Here is a 23,838-nt window from a genome sequence, read left to right as displayed (position 1 = left end):
TTGTTTAATATAAATACATAATTAGTTTTAATACCCATCAGTCCGCTATTTTGTCAGAGATCACGGCAGATCGGATGGATTATAAACTGGACAACCATTTTTTACTCTTAATTTTCAGTTTATATTATCATGAAGAGGGATTACTTAAATGTGATCCCACCTGTTGCCGAACTCCATATAACACACCATTTGTTCATAAAATTCTAAAGAACAGTGAAAGTCATCCATTCGTATGATCAATTTTGCCTGAACGCAAAGTTTGGCCAAACGTGTGACACCAAAAGTAAGCGAATAAGTAACGAGTCCTTCTTGAAAAATAAATCAAAAGACTGGAATGATTTCATTTCACCTGAAACTTAGTTTTCGAGAAATCAAGTTTGAAAATTTATCGAATACGCACGTTACTGAATATGCAGGAATCGCCAAACGTTTTCGTGCTTGATCTACGGTTCCTTCTTCTTGTAAGTGACTAGTGAACATATTTTTGGAGAATTTTGCAACATTATTTCCCCGAAGATTAAATTTTGGTTATTCAATTTTATTGGTTCAAATGCCACGGCTACTACGGCAAAAATCATTTTATTAATTCACATATCTTGCTATATGTTATAAATTTACATGATTATATTCACAAAATAAATTTAATGTTCGCTATGTGAAATATAAAATCGCGTTCGTCACACACGTGCGAGACACTGGTAACAATTTAAATAAATTTTCCTTTCTATACAAACATCTTTGATATATGTTTAATTTTCTTCACATGAAAAGTAACTTAATATAAAATAAATAAATAATTTTATATCAACGCGTAGACGATTATTTATAAAAATAATAAAAAATTGAAATTAGAGTATCAGTCGTGTTTTGTAATCGATGAAGAGGATTCGATGATAAGGGAATACACGTTGACCTGCGAGACAGAGTGTTAATTGCGTACACGTATAAGGAACTAATTATCTGTAAGTGAGAGTCACCGAAGAGGCTTTCTATTCCACAATATCCTTGCAAGGGAACGAGTAATGCGATCAACAGCGGAGACTCCTTGTCGGAGGAAATATCGAGATAGCGGCGCAGCCAACGGATATTGGCATGATGATAGGCCAGATTGAGGGGAACTTTGTTATCTAGATTACTTAGGGGAGTAGAAAAACATGGCGTTGTTCCCCGATCCACGCCATCTACGCGAATAGATGTATATTCGCGTGTACGGAAACTTGTCGGATATTTAAGAGCCGTCAAGAAATTTTACGTGTTTTCGAGATTAAATTCATGCCTGTTCATTCATCATTTGTTTATATCGATAAACAATTTTATAAAATTATTCTTATTATAGTTGTTCTATGTTTTCAGATTTGTCGTTGTACAATGATCTGTAGAAATAGGCAAAATATGTTAAGTAGACGCCGCTGTAGAGGCCCTGGCATTATGGAAATGAATGATTTGAAAAATAAATGTTAACATAATATATTACTACGTATTATTTCAAGTAACTATACAATAGTTTATTAGAACAGTTAAATAATTTTTCAAACGATATACCATTATTTGAATATAAAAAAGTATTTTTTACCTTATTTGTCATTGGAATCATGTCATGATTACAGCATGTCAACTTTGCTAACAATATAAGTTCGTACGTAAATACGTATGGTGAAAGTAAATGCAATTGAATTATAAAAATTCCATTCCAAGTATAAATAGGGTTTGTCTGCGTATAATGAAATTTAACTGATTAATTTCATTCAATAATTTTCAGTTAGTTTCAAACAATCAATTCCAGAATTATGCTAATAATAAGGGATAATAAATATTAACGGTCTATATTTAAATAAGCAAACTTTGAAATGTATTTGTTTCTATTTTGCAGTTCCGTAAGGAATTTTACGAAGTTGAGAATTGTAGTAATCGTCGCGCCATTAACTAATAATTTCATGACTACTCACAGTTATTTTTACAATCATCGGGTACCATTCAATTAATAATAAATCGATCTACTTCAGCGAGTAAATTGTGAGACGAAGAGATAGGATGGGCTCAGGGCGATAGGAAACAAAAGAACGGAGAAGAAAGCGAACCTCCTAAATCGACAGGGTGTCGACAAATGACTTTTAACCGCGGTCATTCGTTTGTTGATAAATTATGGGCTTGAGACGAGCAGCAGGTGTGTCGGGAGCGAAAATATGTGTACGCGCACACGATTGTAACCCCGGGAATTTCCACCTTTATTGTTTCGACTTTCCGGCATTTCGAGCAACAACTAAAGGGAGAAAGAAGGTGAAAGAGGGATGGCGACCGACTCAATTACAGTTGCTGAATGACGCGATAATTGGGATCAAGATTGATTGTCTTCCTTCCTACTGCTCCGACCTTTAGCTAGCGAAAAGAATTGCTGCCCTTTCCTTTCCTCTCCTCTCCTTTCTTTCTTCAACTCCGATGCTTATCTGAGCAATGTGTGAACAACCGCAACACGCATACAAATCCTGTGGTAATGTTTAGCTTCGGACGTGGCTGTATAGAAATCGAGGCTTTAACAATTTAATAGACAGGAGATTAACCTTTCACGGACAAATGTCGACGTAGCGACGACATCAGGAGTGTACATCTTATTCCGTATATACGTATAATTTAATTCCAATTAATGAACATCCTTTTATTTATTTATTTCTTATTAAAATTTGTATCTCTTCAATTTAAAAGAAGCTGTAACTATTACGAAATGCTGTGATTAAAATTCAAACCGTTCTTTGAATTAAACAACGACAATTTTAACATAACATGTAGCTTGAATGTTCGTTCATCGGACAGGTTAATACAAAAGATGCAAATTTGGTATCTTGGATAATATTTCGTACGTTAACAATAATAGTTATGCAATACTTTTTTACGTATTTCACAGCTGGTTTGGATTTGTTCTCACCCTACTTACTATTAAAATTTGATTCCGTTCGTCTACGCTATTTTCGATTAATCCGTCTCAGTTGACGCTATGCCTTCGTGTCTTTACTACGGTCGAAACGCAATAGAATAGGTGAAAGGGAAGTATTGATTGCATTTTGTATGTATTGCGAACAGCAACCATGGAGATAAAATGTGCCGTATTGTTCTCCCGTTAACTTAAGCCGATTAGGTTTACAGCGGGCAAAGTGAACATGCTGGTCAGCCCCGAAATCAAAACCGGCGTAAAAATTAATTCCTGCGACTGACTAATTGCTCCACGGTCACCGACTGATGGAAACGCGAACACTATTACACGTGAATTCATGCTGCAGAACGTGTCACACGATTGTGATCTGTTCATCATAGTTGGTGAATAAATTGTAGAAGGTGTATGAAAATTATATGTATGCGCGACGTAGAATCACGCTACGGTGAACGCGACATGTAATTATTGCTTAGCTTGTACAATTGAATCAGGCAGGACGATGATGGATAACGTTTTGTGACGTGTTCTGTGGCGTGATCTGATTTGACAGATTTCTTTTTATTTACGCAATTAACAAGTCTCTCTGTGTTATTAATTTAACGTTGACTGAAAGAAATCAATCTAAAGTCTCGTACTATTTTCTTATACGACATGCAATATTTTAATAAAAATCTAACTCCTTCCAGTCGGTGCATGAATAGAAATAAAAAATCTTTCATTTACGTAAAACTTAACAGCAGTATAATGGTTTTTATTTCAATTCGACTTTGCATAGCAAAATCGCAGTTTTTACTGGTAGGTAATTTGGAAAATAGTCGGCTCGAATAAAAATTGAAGGAAGTCAAACTACATGCCATTTACGTCACGTGTATTCTTACAGAAAAAAAGGCGTAAGAAAACTGTCGACGATTATATACATTATTATTCAAAAAATATTACAATGTCTATCCAAATAATAAATCCGAATAACGAATAAAGAATGATCTCGAATTAACAGATAGAATAACTTGTTACGAGAGTAATGAATAAACTGTTAATCGAATAAAATATTCGATTAAAAACAATTCATTCGAACAATTATTTTTGATACGACGAATTCTCGTTGCGATATCAATTTAAACAAAACCGGCCAGCAGAATTGGAGAAATGTTTCCCTGAAAACTGAGCGTAAAACGCGACGCGCGAAGAACAAGATCAAGGGCCGATCGCTTGACGGTCACAGAAGAGGTCGATGACTTTCTCACCTTGATAAAGCTCCGACGTCGGCCGTGGCCAACGAACACGATCCTTCAGACCGGGTTTAATCCTACTTTATAACCTTTCACACATCTCTCCTTGCACTCGTTCGCGTGACACATCCCCGGATCGCAGGATCGTCGTGGAGGAAGGTGAGAATTCACTACCGAAAACGGAGGATCGGTTGACGTGGAAGGAACGAAAGCGTTCGGGACAGGATGATAGAGAGAAAGTGTAAGAGGAATGCGTGAACGAAGGGTGAACTAGCGCGAGTTCGGCATGGCGGAGGAAAGGAGAATGGTGGGTGGAGACGTAGGAAAGCACACAGCCGTTGCAAGAGCTGCGGACCGGGTGAGCAAGATTACTAGGATTTGCACGTAGATTTGCATATCGATTTTCCCGTCGGAACGGTGTCGTATGGCGCCAAGCGGCACACGATGTCCCTTAATTTCGGCGGCAGAAGTGCCTACGACATTAGCCTCGTGGCTACGTTTAAATACGCTTGTTTCACACCGATTCCGGGTCGTCTCTTCGCCTGTCGCTGAATTAGCCGTGTTAACTCGCGCAAGAATCAGCCGGGGCCGTGTATCGCGTGTACACTCCTTCCAGGCATTCGAGACGGTTCCGATCGAATCGATAGAGTACATAGAAGGTCAAAGCTTGCCAATGGCTTCGGACAGATAAGTTTAGATATTTTTTCATTTCACAGCATTTACAGCTGTTACGTGTCGTAACAGGACTTTCAGCAATCACAGCGATTGCTCTCACTCGTGAAGATTATACGGGAAAAAGTAAATATAGATGATCGGGCGATTCGGTAGCTAATATTTCATAACAATTTCAGAACGATAACTATTTAAAAACTTTCGACTTTATAATGCACTCCATTTATACTACAGCGTGCTATAGTTTAGTTTCGAAGAATTTAAAGCACGCATATTTCCCAGCACTAACTGGCGAGCGAGGTATTAAAGTTGATTTAAAGGGTCTACTGATAAGAAACGGTATTCTCTGGGGAACCATGCGGAATGTTTCGCTCTAATTTTAATGAAACTTTAATGATATTTGGAGGATCTCCGGAGACGTGGGCACCCATTATAAATTTCGCTTCCCGACCACATAATATCTCGTACATCCTTTTCAAGGTAATCATTCGTGCCTCCATCTGACAAGCAGCCGAGTTACGTTTCCGCGATGATCTTAATTAAATCGTTTCATAGCCTTAATACTCGTTCTCGTCCTAATTTTAGAACGTTTTTCGTCAGTAACAAGAACTACTGTTAACTGTTTCAAGCGGCGGATAGAAGAACAACGCTTAATTGTTATCTCGCTTCGAGCTTCTATCGCGTTTGATCCGATCGACGTGGGTAATTATCGAACCGAATAGTTACGAGAATATTTATAGACAAGTCTGCTGATTCGGTCTGATGCTGGTTACCCTTGCTGTGGAAAATATTCATCTCTTGTCTAAAGTTATATTATAATCGAATTTCGCGGTGATATATATTAGGTTGGTAGAAAAATAATGTCGGTTTCCAAACTACATCTTTAAATCGACATACCACAAATCAGAATAAGTTTTCTTTTAATTAAAATAAGATCCATTACGAACTATGTACACATTTTTGTCAATAAATTGATAGTTTGTTAATTCCAGTAGCGTAAAATTCTGTTGTTCTGTAATTGATAAATTCTTCGAACGCACATTCAGCAGCAGCTTGGTTGCTAAATATGTTCCCTTGCAAGTAGTGGTGGAGATGTTTAACCATCTTAGGACCGAACAACGATATATCGTCGTTGGCTATTGTTGGAAAGATAGTTTTCTTATTATTTTCATTAAACAACAATTTCATTTTTTATTTCTTCTCCCTTTCTGAATCTTTTATTTATCATGCTTTTCAAAATTCTTGCAATCTCTTTCCGAAACTTTATCAAACTTCGACAAACGAGGTTTAAACATTTCGCTCAGATTTACACTGTTTTGACCGGTACTAAGAGGGTTAAAGAAGTGGTAATCGGTTGGCGACAGATCCGGAGAATATGCTGACTAGGGCAGTGTTTTATATCCCAATTCATTCAACTTTTGTAGCGTTAATTGTGCAACGTGTGGTCGAACGACGATTCTTTTGGTCCACGTTTAACTCATGCAGGGCCCATTTGTCGAGCTTCTTTGACTTTCCTAGCTGTCTCAGGTGGTCGGTAACTGTTGGATGGCTTACATCTAACTTTTGTGCAAGTTATCGAACCGTTTTTCGTGGATCATCTTCAACTAGTGCATTCGGTTGGTTATTGTCGACGAGAGAAGGGCGTCCACGACCATCTTCGTCTTCGAGGCTCTTGTCTCCATTTCAAAATTTTTTGAACCAACCCTGTACCGTGGGTTCATTTATGACATCTTCTCCAAATGCACTGTTGATTTTACCAGTCGCAATTGCAGCTTTATGACCCGGTTTATATTGATATAAGAATATTACACGAACTTGCTTGGTATCCATTGCGAAGTTAATAACTTAAAGTGACGACAAATTAAGATGACTGCACTGTAAGATGACATTGGAAGGTAAGCAGAATAAAGTGAATTGTTATCCTAAAACGTGCGTCAAAGTTCAAAAGTTCGAAAACCGACATTAATTTCTTACCAAACTAATAGTAAATCCTTCCGAATTGTTCCCTCAGCTTGTAAAGAATAATGGACAATTTGAGAAGAGAAGAAACGTTTTTTTTAAGCTTTGTATTTCCTCTTGTCAAACTGACCATTTTTAGACATGAATTTACTATAATCTACGTCGCTTAGACAATTAACAAATAGTTTAATTACGTAAGTTTAGGAAGATATAAAACAAAATACTTTCATCGCTGTAGCTAAAGACGACCCTACTATACAGTAGTTACTACTGTTTGCAATGTGATTTGGAACTGTCTCGTACGTAAATTGTGACCGGAAATTTCGTCACCGGGACATGAAGGTAACCTTTGACGGTTCATGCGCCAAGGATGAGTCCATACATCGAGTCCACGCTAGAAGAGCGACAGGCTTGCTGGGAGGACAACGGTGTAAATAAGGGTACCAGGGCGAATGAAACACGAAGGAGAAGGAAACGGTGGAGAGCAACGTGCAATTGTGCTCTACTCAGTGGGTCGAAAGTTTCTCCCTGGCGGGTACACATTATTCCTCGAAGCTCACGAATGTGCTTAATTAGGCGATATTTGAGGAGGTATCCCTTTACCATCCTCTCGAGGTCGGCTCTATGCTTGCAAGCTGCTATTACGGAAAGCCACTGAATATTCGTAAGAAAGCATGCCTACCGGCTGTTGCTATCCCCTCTATCCTCTAGGCGTCTTACCTGAACTAATATTGTTAGGGTCTAATTAGTACCATCCCGACACCGTCTGATCTTGTTCTTCCGTCCTCTTCCAGGCCCGTTCTCGCCCACCCTCGTATCGGCTCCCTCCATCCCGCTGCGCACGTGTTTTACAACAATTGCTTCCTTCTCTTCCGTCTTTCGACTGCAGAAGAGATCGGGATGGGACATATATTGAATACGATATTATTGTTATCTTAAAAATGGCGGATCTTTATGCAAAATAAAAATTGTCCGAATACTTTGAAAGAAATAGAAACCAATCAGAACGTTATTCATTCCTACAAAAATTTTTAAAAATAATTTTAGTATTTAAAGTATATGATATTATATTTACTTATAATAAATAAGAAAACGGTTCTTGCAACATTAATTAATAAACAGATGTGTATTAAATGAAGTAAACAGTAGAGAAACTCGTTGACACTGCGTATTCTTATAGTGAAAGAACTAATCTGAATGTTTCAACCCAGAATTAAATAAGTTGTTCAGTTGTTCTGTTATATTGCCCTAAATAAAAGTGCCCCATTGGTGGCAGTGTTCTCCTACACTGTCCACGGATTGTTCCTTGCGTTTGGTCCTTTATGGCAACTTACGCGTGCCTGCTTACACCCTTCTGGCCTTGCAACGCCTTGTTTCAACAGCCACGAGAGTTACATAAGTGCCAGGCGGTGTCTAAAGTGATAAGACCCAGCGGATGCTCTCTCGACGCGTTATTACCAGCCGCACGGGTACACTTAGATTATGGGACAAATTTTGTGGATCTGTTTAGTTGGCTAAGTACCTTGTTTGACAGACACACGTACTATTTTCCTCCGCCTAAAACCTGGAAAATAGAAAATGTTACAAACGATTCGTGCCACTCTAAGCAGCTCTATCTGATTTATTTTATTTTAAATAAAGTTAAAATCGGAATATTATTCCACAACGTATGATTAACTTCGAATTTTAATACTTTGCATAAGTTGTAGTATTATCACATTTCTTTTTTCTGTAAATTTTGTTTCTACTCGCAACTGAACAAACGCTTTTCGATATTATACAGTAATAGATATTTTTTTCATTTATGCTCATTATTATGTAAAATCGATGCGTATCGTTATTTTAAATGCGTCGATATTATTTTTATTTTCAAATAATACCATTGAAAATAAAGGTTAGAAATGGATCATTTGAAATAGTGGCTCTTCATATTCATGCGAAATAAAATTCGCCAAAGTCTAATGCGTACTCTATGGTATTTTTATGGCGCGTGTATACTAAAGAATAATATCGTAGAAACAATGCCGTTATAGCAAACCATGGAACACGCTCGGTCGAATATCCTGTGTGCTGTTAAGTACTTTCATACGAGTAGAAATTATTTTGTATGCTAATATTAAACGCAAAAGTTCCCGCACGATATGTTTAATTAGCCTGAAAACTTCTGTTTTTGTGCTCCACACTCGAAATAATCCTGAAGTTTTTCAATTGGCCCGCGTGTCTGTGAATCGGTATTAAAGCGGGCACGTGAAAACCAGAAGGCAATTCCTGTTGGAGCTTATTAGAACATCGAGCTCGCACAAGTGGCATGGAAGTGCGATTAAACGCAACTTTAATTACGGTACATTCGCCGGTTAACAATATTCTCGCGAACCGTCTCTGTGTACACGTGTACACAGCCGCGCGCAAGCGTTAGAACCGACGCATTAGAAGCAGGAGGAAAGTCTTCAAAGTGTATGCGCAACCTATCTGCAATTTACCCGCGAGTGAAACTCACTCACGTACAAGTGGTTTATAATACAGCTAATATCGGAAGGTCTACCGCCTCCTCGTAACTCGGTCGTCGCAGCGAGCTTTAACGCGATTTAAGGACGCCGCGCGTCGTTACGTACGCGTCGATGACTCAAGATAGGGTAACAGGCTAGGAGAACGACCACGAAAACCGAACAATTTTTTCGAGACTGTGCTAGATACGGTGAAGGAACTAATTACTGCGCCTTGCTGGCAGACGTCAGGAGTTTTCGTTACTGAAAATAACCGCAGAAATTTAATTCGCATTTCTTTAGAGATATCAAATCCTCTTCGAATATTAACCCCTTAACGCGCAGAAACGTATTAACACGGGCGTGCAAAACCGGCCAAAATGTGCAAACCCGTATATATGTATACGGTCGGTGTCGCAACTTATGTCGCTAAAATGTTCAGATTCGAATATATCCGGGCATTAAAAATAACTTAATAAAAACCAAGGAAAACATTCAATTTATTGATATTCATCAAATATTTTTCAGTTTTTTTTTTCGTCTCCTCCTTCCCCTTCAAAATAGTAACTGGCAATTGAAAAACAGTACGATGGGTACAAAATTCGATCTGCAATGCGATTCAATATTCACTATAATTATTTATCCACTATTTTTATTGAATTTTTAGTAATTTTTGCATTTTTTTTTAATATTTATTGAAATTAAGGTCCAAATATGTATTTTCTTAGATACAAAAAATTGATTTGTTTTGGTCGGTTTTTTTTTTAAATTGTGCATTAAGGGGTTAAGAGAAAGTAAAACGAGCTTATACGTACCTATAATCTACACAGATCATTTATTGGGCCTCGATAACTGTCCACGATAAAAGATTAATATTTTTCATACTTTAATAATTTTGTTTTCCATTACAAAACATAATGGAAAAAAATAAGGTATAATAATAAGTGGTAAGGTATAATAATAAGGTATAATATAATGGTATAAAAATAAGTACACCGAATGATTTACTTTAAGTTTTAGCGGATATCTTTAATCTTTTCATAGTTTCCGTGATCTGAACTTTCACCTACTCATTTCGATCGTAAATGCATAAAATCTGCAGTCTATTTATCTCTGGTGGATTTGAAATAATCCAAATCAATATGGAAAGTATCGATAACGGACACATTAATAAATTTTGCTTTTACAGAATATTTATCTGGAAGCGTTCGGACTATAACGGATCGTATTTTTGTTTCAGGGCCGATGTAATCGCGACAAGCCACCCTGCAAATATTTCCATCCACCACAGCATCTAAAGGACCAGCTTTTGATAAACGGCCGCAATCACTTGGCCCTGAAGAATGCGCTGATGCAGCAGATGGGTCTCACACCGGCCCAGCCGCTCGTGCCTGGCCAGGTACCGGCAGTGGTACGTCCGAACTTTAACGCATACTTGCACCATGTCTTCTGCTGTTCACACATCCACATATTTTGGTTTTCTTTTATCACGATCGACATATTCCTAATTTTGTCTGTGTTAGTCGACGATTACCACTAGACTACCCCTTATTGGTAGGCTACGCTGGGTAAATGAACGACAATCCGAATCTTTTCTTTTTTGTTATTTTTTTCATTCTTACGCAACACCGTGAATAACGTGGAACGACACTAACCTCGGATCGTTTGAAAATTCTATCAATTTCATTAGATTTAGTTTTTGATTATATAGAATATATATTTATAATAACGTAGTCTATTCTTATCTAATAGATATGATCGAATTTGCTAAACTAGTACTAGCAAGTATGTTAACGAGTAATACTATTCGCTTGTTGAATACTTATTTCAAAGGATAACCTTGCTGTTTCGGGAACCACGCGAACGATCGGACAAATTCCGTTGTTGAATATCATCGTTGCTAAAATCGTTGCATCAGGGAAAAGAAACTTTTGGATTACTCATTTGTCGCCTGATGGTCCAATTAATCAGGTTAAAGGTCGTTGAAATTTTCTGTACGTTACGCAGTCGTCTCAATTCCCCAGCGCCTTGAAATTGCGGGCATTGCATCGAGAGATGAAACCTCCGCGAGTAAAATCTAGCACGCCGCATGTTTTTGGTCAATGTCATCCCCTTTTCTCCTGAATTGTATCCATGAATATTGATAGACAGTCAATATCAATGAATTTCTCTCTAGAAAGAAACAGTAGCCTTACATTAGTTCACCTAGACTCTGCCACGAAACTGTCATTGAAAAATAGAATTTTGTCGGTTCGTCAATATTGTTTACCGATCGATACTATCTATCACTCTGACGAATCAACAAAATCTGAGACGCGTCTATCGGAACGAGTAGTCCAATAGATCCGATCTGTTTTTCTATCGTGTGCTCTCGCGCCGTAGACGCGCGCTGACATTGGCGAACAGAGAAGAAAAAATTCGGTCCGGTAGAATCAAGTCACATCATTTAAATGCCCACATGCCTTTTATTCATGACATATATTCATAGTCGTTGCTACGTGACATCGAACCCTATACTACTCGTATGACTGCCTGTCTGTCCCCTATGTTTGCCGCTGTGGCTCTCGTGGTTGTGGTTGATTGTTGGTGTGTTCTCCAATTACGTCATTGGTGAACAGGAGGCACCGGCACCTCCGGCACCACACCATCACCTTCAACAGCAAATCCAGCAGCAACTTCTCGCTACCCACGCCTTTATGGTAACTCCTGGTTTTGGTTGGCTTCCACTAATTTTTTAGTTAAATTAAATGAAGCGCGACGGCGACGGACGATTAAACGAACACCGAGCTGGTCCCATTGTAGCGGACAAAAAACGAAATTTTCAAAAACATTTGGACAATTTCCGATCGTTGAACGGATGTTGGAACATCCTTCGAATTTCGGATGACGAACGTGTAGAAAAATTGTCGCGTCGATCGGTGACCATCTTGACGATATTATTGTACCTTCTGATGCTACAGTGATGCGCGTAGACATTTTCATTAGATGTAAACTGCAGTTAAATGGTAACTTCTGCTGCATTACGTATTATCTAATAACGATGTCTATTTAATGGCTGTTATGTCGTTTCAAAATTAATTGGCTGTAGGACGATCGTCAAGTTTTCGGCTTTTCGTGGTTCTGCACAGACACAATACACATATACATTGTATTTTACAATAATTCACAATATGTAGTAATTCTTTAATTAAGTATGGAAAATGAATAGTATAGTTACGGTTATTTTTATATAGCAGGGTAAGTGTATCAATAATTGTGTCTTCACAATGATTTTTCTTATATTTGAAAACAACGTTAATAAATTAAAGACGCTAAATGTTTTAAATAAAATTGGATTTGTAATTTTGTTTTCCATCTTGTTAAAAAGCTTAAGCAACACGTTAAATAAAATTAAACTATTATATTTATAAAATACATCCAAATTACAGAAAAGTACTAATATAGTACACTTCGCAGTTATATTTATTTATTTTAAGTACTTCGTTAATTGAAATAAAATCACGTTTCGTTTATACTACTCTGTACTTTAATTCGATTAATTGATACATTTACTCTAGTTATGAAAGAGATTGAAATCTTTTACAATACAATAAATGATTACATTATTCTTTCTATAATGCATTGTTTTAAAGAATTAACCAAAGAACTTTCGTCATCGATTGTAATTCGAACTGTTTGAAGCAAGTGCTCCTGTACAGTTCTACGTAGTAAAAAATTACGTAGACACGCTGAGACATGTATCGGATCCGTAGGATCAAACTATAAAAATCGTTCGATTGCACCGTCACCGCCGCGCCACTTACAATTAGTATGCCTGTAAGTTTAGTAAGCGGTTGTACGAATGCTTCGACTTGTTTAAGAAAATACCGCACCGTAAATTGAAGGAACTTAATTGCATGCCTCACGAAATGCTCCGTTTCGATATCCAAGGCGATGAATCGTCTAGTTCTCAAGTTTTCCTTCTTTTAGAGGAGTAAAGCATGGAATTCTGCGGCCAAGTTCGAATCGAGCCGACTTCTTCCCTTCCGAACGCCTCGAAAAAAAAAAAAGAAACCGATTCGATCGGTTGCGTTCTTTTGTGTCTTCGTGAAACACGATCGATGAAAAATGGTTCGGAAGCGAAGGATACGGCTGCGCGCAAGTCACGTCGCCTTTCAAAAGAGAAATTCTTATTTCGGTCGACGCTCATTTTCAACGCCGGGGTATTCGACGGCGATGGTTTTTTGGCAGCCGGCGTGCCTTGCGTTCGAAAGCTTTCTCTATACGCCAAACAAAAGTTCCGGAGCATAAGAGCAGAGATCCTTTAGAAAGAAGAATTATCTGCCTTCAAATTACCTGCCTTCCCTTCTGGAAACCTCGTTCCCCACAAAATCGAACGCTTCTTACAGGAACGCGCGCGAGCTTTCGCTCAAATGGGAATTAGGGAGAAACGAGGAACGATTAAGACTCTGTGAGTAAACGTGCTGTCTCATTTACTTTTCGAATTTTCGCTCGTTTCTTTTAACGACACAAGTTCAAATTTATATTGACTGGTCTTCCAAGAATAATTCATTCTCGCCGCGTTGTCACTTTGCGGATCTTTCTTAGTAAAATACATTTTATACATACAAAATACATCGTAATAAACTATGTTCTTTTTCAACATATTTCCCATTCAATTTCCCCTACTTATGAAACATGTGAGAGATTAAAATTATTGTTCTATACCAAACAGAACATTTATACATTTTACGCAAAGATCGCCTATGTAGGCGCGTTTAAACGTTGTTAACGTAAACGGAGGTAAATATAGAATGTACAAATAGAAGACACTGAAGTCGCGTCTATCGATTCTCTGTAAGCTCGGTAGATATCTTGATAGACAATTAACAGCACTCACAGGGTCTTGCAGCGTTCGAATGAAACGTACAGTTCGAAACAGAGCGGAAGCTAACAAGCCAAAAGTACACGATGCCTGTGCTGTCCAAGCTTGACTCGCGAGTAAATTCAGCTACCCTTATCCTATCTGTGTTCTCGAGGAAACTAAGACGCCTAAGCATGACTCAGCTACTGTTGTACGCGTCGATGACGAAAGTTCGAGTCTGCCACTATTACGGCTGTTTTTGTTAGAAGCGGTCAGTGGAGGGAACGTAAAGAATGTAAGAGGCATCGTTCCTGGACAGCACGGCACTATGCGACACAAAAAACGTTCTCAGTGCAAAAGGAATCGTCTGACCCGACGCTTCGACTTTGTTGGGGACCGTGTCGATCGACACGGAGGAGGGAAGCGTCGAGTCTAGGCGGTTTCAGTTTAACACTTTTTCGATACAATGTATATCGCATACTGTACGAGCTTGGTGGGTCACAATCGAGAGCAAGTTCGAAGGCTAGCGTAATAAAGGGGCACTTAACGAAGACGACTTTAATGCGGAGCAAAGACGGGACCAGACTCGTTCTAATCCGTGTTACCTGGATACTTTCCGGGTGTGTTTTCGCAGGCGACGAATCCGTACCTGACCAGTATGCCGCAGGTTGGCAACACGTACAGCCCGTATTTCGCACCCAGCCCCATCATGCCGGCGATAATGGGGCCGGCGGATCCGACCGGAGTAGGAAGCCCTCTCGGCGTGGTGCCGCAGACAGTAGCGATGCCGCAAAAGATGCCACGTACCGACCGCCTCGAGGTATGTCTACCACCAAACTACATTCAACAACAACAACAGCAACAACAACAGTCACAACAACAGCATGGGGCCCAACAAGGCGCAGCCGGGGCCTCAAGGTGCCCGATGGCCGCTCCCAGTACCGTGTACCAAGTGCCGGCCGGTCCCCCCAATCAAGTGTCGCCCGTTTCCACGATGCAATCTGTCAATCATCCACCATCCCCTACCACCATCACCACTACCTCCTTTTGTACTCCTTTGCACAACCCTCACGCCCACCATCACCCGATCCATAACCTGATCTACGTCCACGCGTATTACTGAAGTCGACCGGTGCTTTCCATTCTTTGTTTCTTTTCTTCTTTTTTTAATTTCTTACTTCCGACGCGACTGTTTTGTTTCGTCGAGTCACCATTCGACTTTACTCAATCTAGAAGTAGGTGAGAGGAGACCCAAACAGCTCGTTCATCTGAGTTTTTTAAGCGATGAGGCTTGACCTTTTGTGACCACGTTCACGTTCGGCAACTTTCCGAATTCCATTTCAGATTTCAAACGGACCGAACTTGATCTGTACTTTAGCACAACGAGCAACTAACCAGAGCATATTAAGTGTCCGCTAATAATTATCTTTCTGAAATGAATATTTTTCACAATTATTTGCAATCTCTGAATTTTTTAAAGTAGAGAGTGTCAATGCTCTGATTGCGTTCGCTGGATACCAAAATATTTTTCCAATCGCTCTGTCGATGCGAAAAATATTCGATAATTTTGTCGTCGCCGAAGGTCAAGATTCTTTTATCGGACCGTTTTAAAAGTCCGATGTAGACCGGTTGTCTCCTCGGAGGTCCACTTGCGCGCTGGAAACATTATTTTCAAGTGATTTGAGCCGACTTAGTCGCGCGAATATGTGCTTTGATTAAAGTATTTTTTCGATACCGTTCAGATTTCGAAGGAAAGGGAGTTGATCCGAGAAAAAGAAAAAGAAAAATGAAACTGAGAATCTGTGTCAGGCGTTTTTAATATAACGAACAGGAAAATACCTGGGCTGGAAATCAGTCATCGCTCTCGTTGATTCTCCTGAAAATACAGGGACGAGCATCTAACAGAAAAGCTATATATTTCTACACATTTATTCACGGCAGTGGACATAATGCACGTATAATTGGTGAAACAGGTACTATGATATTCTTCTATGGTGTCTTTTCTTTTTTTTTTTTTTATTGACAACGTACGTTTCCTCGTATCGAAAAGCTGTCTACTAGCCGTGAAACGCGATCGATGGATCACAATTAATTTTATATTTCTTTTTCGTTACGTCCGAAGACAGAGATGAAGAACGGTAAAATGCGGTTCCTTGGACTCGTAGCTTCTCTGATTACTAGATTGCGGATCTCTATGCAAAATAAGTATTACTTCCATCGAATCGTTTTTTCTTCAACCGTTCCAATACGATCGATGTAGCACACAAATGAAATTTTTTGCTAGTCTATTATATGAAATTAAACGTACTAGAGCAGATGTCCAAATTACTGTCACCTCAACCGTGTAACTTAACTTAATTATTTCAGAAATCGTTTAATCTGAATTTCATTTCATTTTACAGTCTAATAATGCCTAAAATCTCTTTTATTGAAGAAAATTGTTTCATGTTATAAATATTATATGCTAATTGCTAATTAAGTTTTTTATAAACTAAAAGTTTATAAAAAAATATGATGTCCCTATAATTATCATTAAAAAAGAATCGTAATTGTTTTTATTCGTCATTAAAAGTAGGTAATGTGTATAAATACAAGGAAAATAAAAAAGATTACACGATTTCAGTCGAACGCTATCCCGAATGCTGCTACTACTAATTATTATAAACAAACAATAATAATCATTACTTTTGCACGTATCTATTATTAAAATGACTCTTAAATATATCAGTAATTCCAAATTGCAGTCGCATTTTTGCATTTTTTAAAATAATTAAAGCGGCAATTATAGCGACACGAACAGTAATTGGGACATCTGCCCTAATAATTCTGCATTTATGACGCGTGTATTTTTTAAAACGAATACTTGTTAAGAGTTAAGAAGTGGTATAAATTTCTGTCTAAACTGATCCTAATGAATTCGCATAAAGATCTGCAATCTGCTCACCGTTTCTACGCGAGACTCGCGCTATCACGTTGAATCGTTCCGACCGTAGAGGAGAAATACGACATTCGATACTACTGTCCAAACGATAGCCTTAAATTTCAAGTAGTATTAGCACGAAGACGCGTATTCCCATCTACATAGGAATGATTCGGCATGGTAATGGGAGCAGCAGTTTAGTTGGCCAGAACTGGTCGCACGGTACGTCCGAAAACCGCGGCGGACAATTTAGTAGAGCGGAAAAAGGCCTCGTCGGCTTCTTGTTCGCGCTGCGTGCGCGGAGTATTACATCTGGTGCATTTTCCTACAGAACTGTCGAACTTGTTCCATCAACTATACGAATTGTGAGCCCTGTCGATGGTTTAGCTTTGTACGAATCGTGTCGCAAGAATGAGCACGGGCTTCGTGTGTGTCTTCGTTCGCAGTCGGGTCGCGTATCGTTCGTCCGTATCCCATCGATATCATAGCCGTACCGATATTTAAGGAGTATGATATCGGCACGAGAGAGGAACCGCGCGTGGAACCAACAATTTCACGTGTCGCTAGCAAACCGGGCGAACTACGACGAAACGAAGTTCGCTTAACGACGGAGTCGAACGCAGAACAACAAGTCGCATTTCTCGGCGAGAAGAGAAGAAGGTGAGCGTGTAGAATGAAAACACGGGGACGTGGCTACACGATTCATAGATACTCATAGTAATTTATCTTGTGGTTAACGTAGAATGCGGCGAAACGTTTCGATTAAGAGGAAGAGCATTACACGAGAGATAGGAATAGAGCTCCGGGCTAATCATGGAGATTACCTTTGCGGAGGTTGTATATCGATAAGATTAACTCATACTATAATGGCAACGACGAAACCGTGATGATAATTATGATTATATTATTAAATTATTAAAAGTACGCAAGTGTGGCAGGATGTAGGTCGGCTCAGAAGTGTGCAACATATTCGATTCGGTTCTATGATCCATTGTTTTGGGATGTTGGGGTCATACGTTTGTTCCTCCAACCAAGATAAGTCTTCGATGATGAGATGGCATTTGCATCCTATCGATTAGAGTTATGACGATTAAAATTGGCTGTTTGACAAATCAATGTGTTCTCATAATGGTTGTTATGTCATTCGGTGATTGACCAGAACTATGAATGCAATTTAGTGCTCGAATCGAAGACAAACCAGATTGTTCAATATCTTTTAACTACTCGTCTCTATGTATTCAACTATACATGGAACATGTTCAAATACTGCTAAAGTTTCAAATATATTTGATTACAGTGCATTAACGATTCTTTAATTCGTACAATCAGTTTTTATTTATTTACAGAATCTAATAATTTTTCAGATAAATATTACTGAAATAACGCTCGAACGCACTTATGTAAAATAGATGATCCCTGTGAAAAAGAAACAACTTATTCGTTTGTATCGACGTAATCAGTATTGCCAGATACTCGTGTGGTAACAAAACCATTTATTCAAAACATAAAGATACAATATACGAACGAATGTGCATTTTATACAGTTATTAACGAATCGAACAATCGACAGCTTATTATATGTCTCTTTTCCTATATTTTAGTAATGGATTAATTGGACAACCTTTTATAACCTAATTCTGCAATATTCGGTTTATATTTGGTATATTTTATATAATACATTTATTTAAATATTCTATCTGTGACGCGGCAGTATTAATCCCTTGCACAATAATATCGTGACGAAGATTTCGAACAAAATCTGTTACATTTAGAAGTTATTTATATATTTTAAATCAAAGTAAGATTTAATTTGTTATCAATCCTCGATTAATGGATTTAATATAGACATAAACATAAATTTGTTCACTTTTGTGAGAATTTACTAATATTTTGTTGAGATACGATTATCTCAACGCAAAGAGTTTAAGTTGCACTAAAAGCAACTATTCTATATCGCTTTGTAGAATTAACAATAATATGGTTTGAGTTCTTAGCGATTATTCTTGTCTCAAGGAACGTTCTTCGATAAAAAAGATTAAAATATTTCTGACCCGCCATTTTGACGGGTCCCGTGAACCTGGTGTTAATTAAGCCACTTTAACATCCCTGTCATCGGTGAACGTCCTTCCGTCGCGAGAAGCGTGCCGAACTCGCGCAAGAAAACGTTTTAGAAGTAACAATAATGTTTCTTGCCGGTCTTCAAAAGTTGGGTTTCAGCGAAGAACTTTCGTCCTGTCGTGGAAACCGCTGTAAGTTTTCTAATGTTCGAGTTCACAAATTTCCCCGGAGCCTGTATCGCATTATCCGGCATCCCGTTCCAGCCCACACCTCGCTACTTCTGCAGCTTTCGCGAAATTAACAAGTTTCGCACAACAGTTCCGCGAGGAAATGAATAAAATCGGACGGACGCGGGCGGGCGGGTTGGTATCGACGCGAAACTCCCGCGATTCCTTCCGCAAAATGGCAAAATGGAATTCTTTCTCTCTCTCACTCTCTCTCTCTCTCGGCCAGACAGAACAAGCAATGGCTCTTCGCGGACATTGAATTTAATACGTTCGCCGTGTATTCGACAGTAAGGTATTCATCTCGTGCGCGAATTCATCTCGAGATTCCTAAATTTGCGATCGAAGCACGTTCCTCGGGCATCGCCGTTTATCAGAATTTTTGATATTTTTGCTACTGTATGATTCAACCGAAACACGTTTACGAGTCCACGGGATGGGATAAAGGATGTCTCGCTTTGTTACGCTGAATTTTTAAGTTCGTTTTAAGAGCCGGTAATGAAACGAAATCGATCTTTGATAAAGAATTTATTTCTATTTAAAATGTGTGTTCCCCGATGTGATCATTAGACTGCGGATTTGATGAATTCATGGCTAGATTGCGGATTTTGTGCGTTTATGTCACTTTATTTTGACTTCTATTTTATTCAATTCATGCGAACAATTTTTATTTTGCACAAAGTTCCGCAGTGTATTTATGACAGAACTGTCAAATACAAAACTGTGAAGAAATTATTCAAATTTTTGAGGATACTGTTACATTATTTTCCATTTATTACAATTGTCCGAAGAGGAAGAACATTTTCATTTAATTTATGTTTCTTACAATTAACCCTTTACGTAGCAGCAGTTTTCTAATAGTTTCTTTAAAATCGAAAATTTACGTCAAGAATTTCTGTTAATATAATGTAATAAGTACTTTTGAAATTATTGTTTAAAATAAATGTATCGAGCTTCTCTTAGATGCAATGCAGTCGTTGAAAAGTCTACTCATAGGCTTAATTACACCATTTACTTAGATCATTTTTATTTTGCACGGAGACCCGCAGTCTGGTAATCACCGAAGTTATATTTTTACTCGATGCCTTGGTGTATCTCATCCTATCTCATAATACAGTTACGCACAATCTAATATTTTTACATAGTATTCGTATTTCATGGTTAGCATTTACAAGCCATAATAATTGGGACTGTAGTTGATAAACTTCACGTCATCGAAATGACCATTAGTTTTACAGACCTAAATGCAAATAGGTAAATAAATTCAACTCGAAGTACTCTTACTGACAAACAATGTTACTTATTTATGTTATTTATTATTACGATTTTACGTATTTCATTGTATTATTATAGGATAGAAGTGCAATATAAAAGTATATTTTGCGCTTGTCTAGACAATTATAATACAAAATCTCGACACTTTTGTAAACGTATATGTATCTCTTTCACTTTTGAAACAGAAAACTCTGAGAAGTTTGATAATCACTTTACAGATATCTTAAAGTGCCCCCTTAGTGCATTTTAATTGTTTTGGAAAAATTGTTCATTTCTTACTTGCGAAGAAAATACAGCAGAAAAGGAGATTACAATAATTAAGTCGAATATGGCACATTTTACATTGGTGCACAAGTATTAATGCTCATGTGTCCAACGTTTCCTGAAAACCTCATCTGTGATACTTATACAATTATGATGATTACAAGCTTTCGGCAAAAATGGATCGAGACAACAGAATCATGACAATGAACATAGCAACTATTCTGCGTTGCATTCTAGACTTATCTGGAAAAAATTGTGACAGACAGAAGGTAGACTAACCGAATAAAAGTCTCTCCGCTTGAATTTCTCGTCGATGATTGCACATTTCTGAGGCCCGAAATTTTAACCTTTTAAAGAATCTATACGTTCGTGTACGTATGCAGAAACATAGTTCAGTGCGTCGAACCGGTAATGCATACGCACACAGCAACACGTGTACATAGTAGGTAGGTTAACAAATTAATTGTGTTTCGTATTGCGGAGGACGAGAACCGAAAATAATGGACAAATCTCTGATCGAACTTACTTCTACTTATGTTCTGTCTCAAAATATGTGTAATATTTGAGCCGCTTAAACACACCGTGAATCAGCGGTTATTCAAAGTTTTCAGTCTAAATTATTTTTCCAGCCTAGGACAGCCTAGGGTTAAAATCGAGATAGCTGTCTTCTTTTTACCACTTCACAATTTCTTTGATTTGTTTTTACATTAAGAATCGAATAATCGATCGCGCTTCGACTTTTTCCCTTATAATCCAACCTGTTACAATTCCTTCACCACGAAACAATTCTTCGGAATTTTCTTACGTCTTCTGGTTTCCTTGGTCTGAGGAATAAGTACCGACGATTAGGGATTAATGATTAAGTAAAATCAGAGAGAGCGAAGAAAAGGAAAAAAAAGGAAAAAAGTATATGCACTGTAATGTCGTTAATTATTAACTATTACAAATAGAATTCGGATGATATATCGATCGATCTATCAACTAACCACAATTGGTCTTACGATAATTATATTATTATAATATTTGGTAAATATACGATAATAAATGATAATTACTAATCGTAAAAATGATAACCTATTTGTGATGTAATACTTGATGACTTGCACTAAGTTCGGGTCACAACGAAATTTATTGAGCGATGAATTCAAATAAAAGAAATATAATTGAAATTAAAAACAAACGCACAGACTACATTTATTGAATCTTTTTTGTTTTATGTTTACTCAACGACCAAACGAAGATAAAGAAAGGAAAAAAAGCAGATCAAGTGTGTGTGCTTTTTGTGTTCCACCTTTTTTTTTTAGTCTATTGTGATCTCTCTCTCTCAATATATAAATATATATATATTTATCTCGTATTTCCTTTCGATGTAATGTGCCTTTGCTCTTTTAGTTGATCGAACTTGTGCGAAGTATGCTCAAATTGTATTATTACTATTTTTCTGTTTTTTCTTTCTATTATTTGTAATACTTGCCTTATTGGAAAAATACGAACGTTTCCATAGCGCATATTCCGCTTGCAAGAGAAAAAAAACACACGAATAGTTTTTCTGTGTAAAATAACGTTTTCTTTCATTACCGTTGGCTTTTTGGTTCTATCGTTTTATTTATTATCTTTTGTTCGTTTTTCCTTTCGATCGCTAATTTACCGTGATGGAACGCCCGACGCTACCGGTCAAGTAAATTGTACAGAGTCGAGAAACTTGTTTGTTAGCTCTCTATTAACGAATTTCTTCGTCGAATGACGAACAAAAATCCGTGTCACGCCCATCTCACTCTGTCTCTCAATTTAATCCCGTCTGGATATCTTGATGCTCCTCAATCTCCACCCCCATTCATCCATGAGGAATCAAAATAATAAAAACAGAAAAGGAAAGAAAATAATTTGCATATCTCCTGCAGAACGTTATATCATTGATGGTTTTTAAATTAATTGCCTGCTGCCTGTTTAAGTATAATGTTATTAATATTCGATATAAATATGTTTGCATTTTGCTACTTAGATATCATTAATATAATCTCTCCAACCCTTGATTGGTCGAGACTGTCCCGGTGGTTAGAAGCAAAAAGCTATTTAACCGAGAACGAACAGACAAACTTTTAATTTATTGTTGTTGGCAATTTACGCATAGGGTAGACCAGTAAACGATAGTAATTAGTCGTCACGACAAAGCTTGATCAATTAAGGAGAAAGCAGAAGCAGTAGAAAGCCAAACAATGACATCTTTATATCCTATAATCATTAGTAGTGTCATGACCATAGTGACTGAAGCGTAGTGATGTCCATTTAATATTACTTTTTTTTTTGTCTTTTCAACTATCTGCATCGGTGTTAACGAACTCTTTACGCCACTAGCACACTAGCGAACGACTTACCAGAACATTCTTTGTTGTACATACATATATCATAGTCCGTGAGATTTCTTTTTCACAGGCCGGCACTTAAATTTAGTGGTCCCTCTGTTCTATTTCTTATAACCTCTTCCATGCAACGGTGTCTGTCTATTTGTCCGTTTTGCAAAAACCCAAATCGATCATAGAAGCAAATTCGATCCAACAGAATCGAACGAAATCAACAAAAAATCCAGTTTTCGTAATACATTCGCATGAAAAAACTCGCAATCGAATAAATATTTTGATAGTTGGATAGGTAGAATAAATGGACAAAACAACCGACGCCGTTGTCAATGAAATTTTTTGCTTTCAAATTAAAGTCGATTCATATCTTCTTCTCCCCCCCTTTTCGTTTACTTCTTTTCACACCGCTTAATTTACCATTATTCCATTATTTTGACAACGGAAGACCTTTTTTCTTCTGTAGCGGTACATGTAAAATATTTCTACTCTGTTGTTGGCTAGCCCGCTGTTGGCGCCACAGTGCTTTCCCAGTCAATAGGTTTTCGTTTCGTTAGATTTTAAATCGGTTCGATGATTGTTCCGTTTCATCCGCAGTTTGGAACGGTTTTCGATCCACTCTTGATTTTTC

General features: G+C 37.8%; 1 protein-coding gene across 2 annotated transcripts in view; it reads left to right on the top strand.

The window, feature by feature from the left end:
* The first annotated feature begins 10,513 nt into the window (after positions 1-10,513).
* LOC144478696 (uncharacterized) overlaps positions 10,514-23,838 on the top strand; it is a 51,795-nt gene continuing 38,470 nt past the window's right edge. For both annotated transcript variants that reach the window (XM_078196847.1, XM_078196846.1), the window contains exons 1-2: positions 10,514-10,680; positions 14,747-14,932. In XM_078196847.1, coding sequence (XP_078052973.1) covers positions 10,621-10,680; positions 14,747-14,932 — 246 coding nt within the window. In that variant the 5' untranslated portion in view covers positions 10,514-10,620. The remainder of the gene's footprint in view (positions 10,681-14,746; positions 14,933-23,838) is intronic.

The sequence above is a fragment of the Augochlora pura genome, chromosome 3 (genome assembly GCF_028453695.1).
Source record: "Augochlora pura isolate Apur16 chromosome 3, APUR_v2.2.1, whole genome shotgun sequence".
NCBI lineage: Eukaryota > Metazoa > Arthropoda > Insecta > Hymenoptera > Halictidae > Augochlora > Augochlora pura.
Note: the sequence above shows the minus strand (reverse complement) of the source record. Positions and strands in the feature narration are given on the sequence as shown.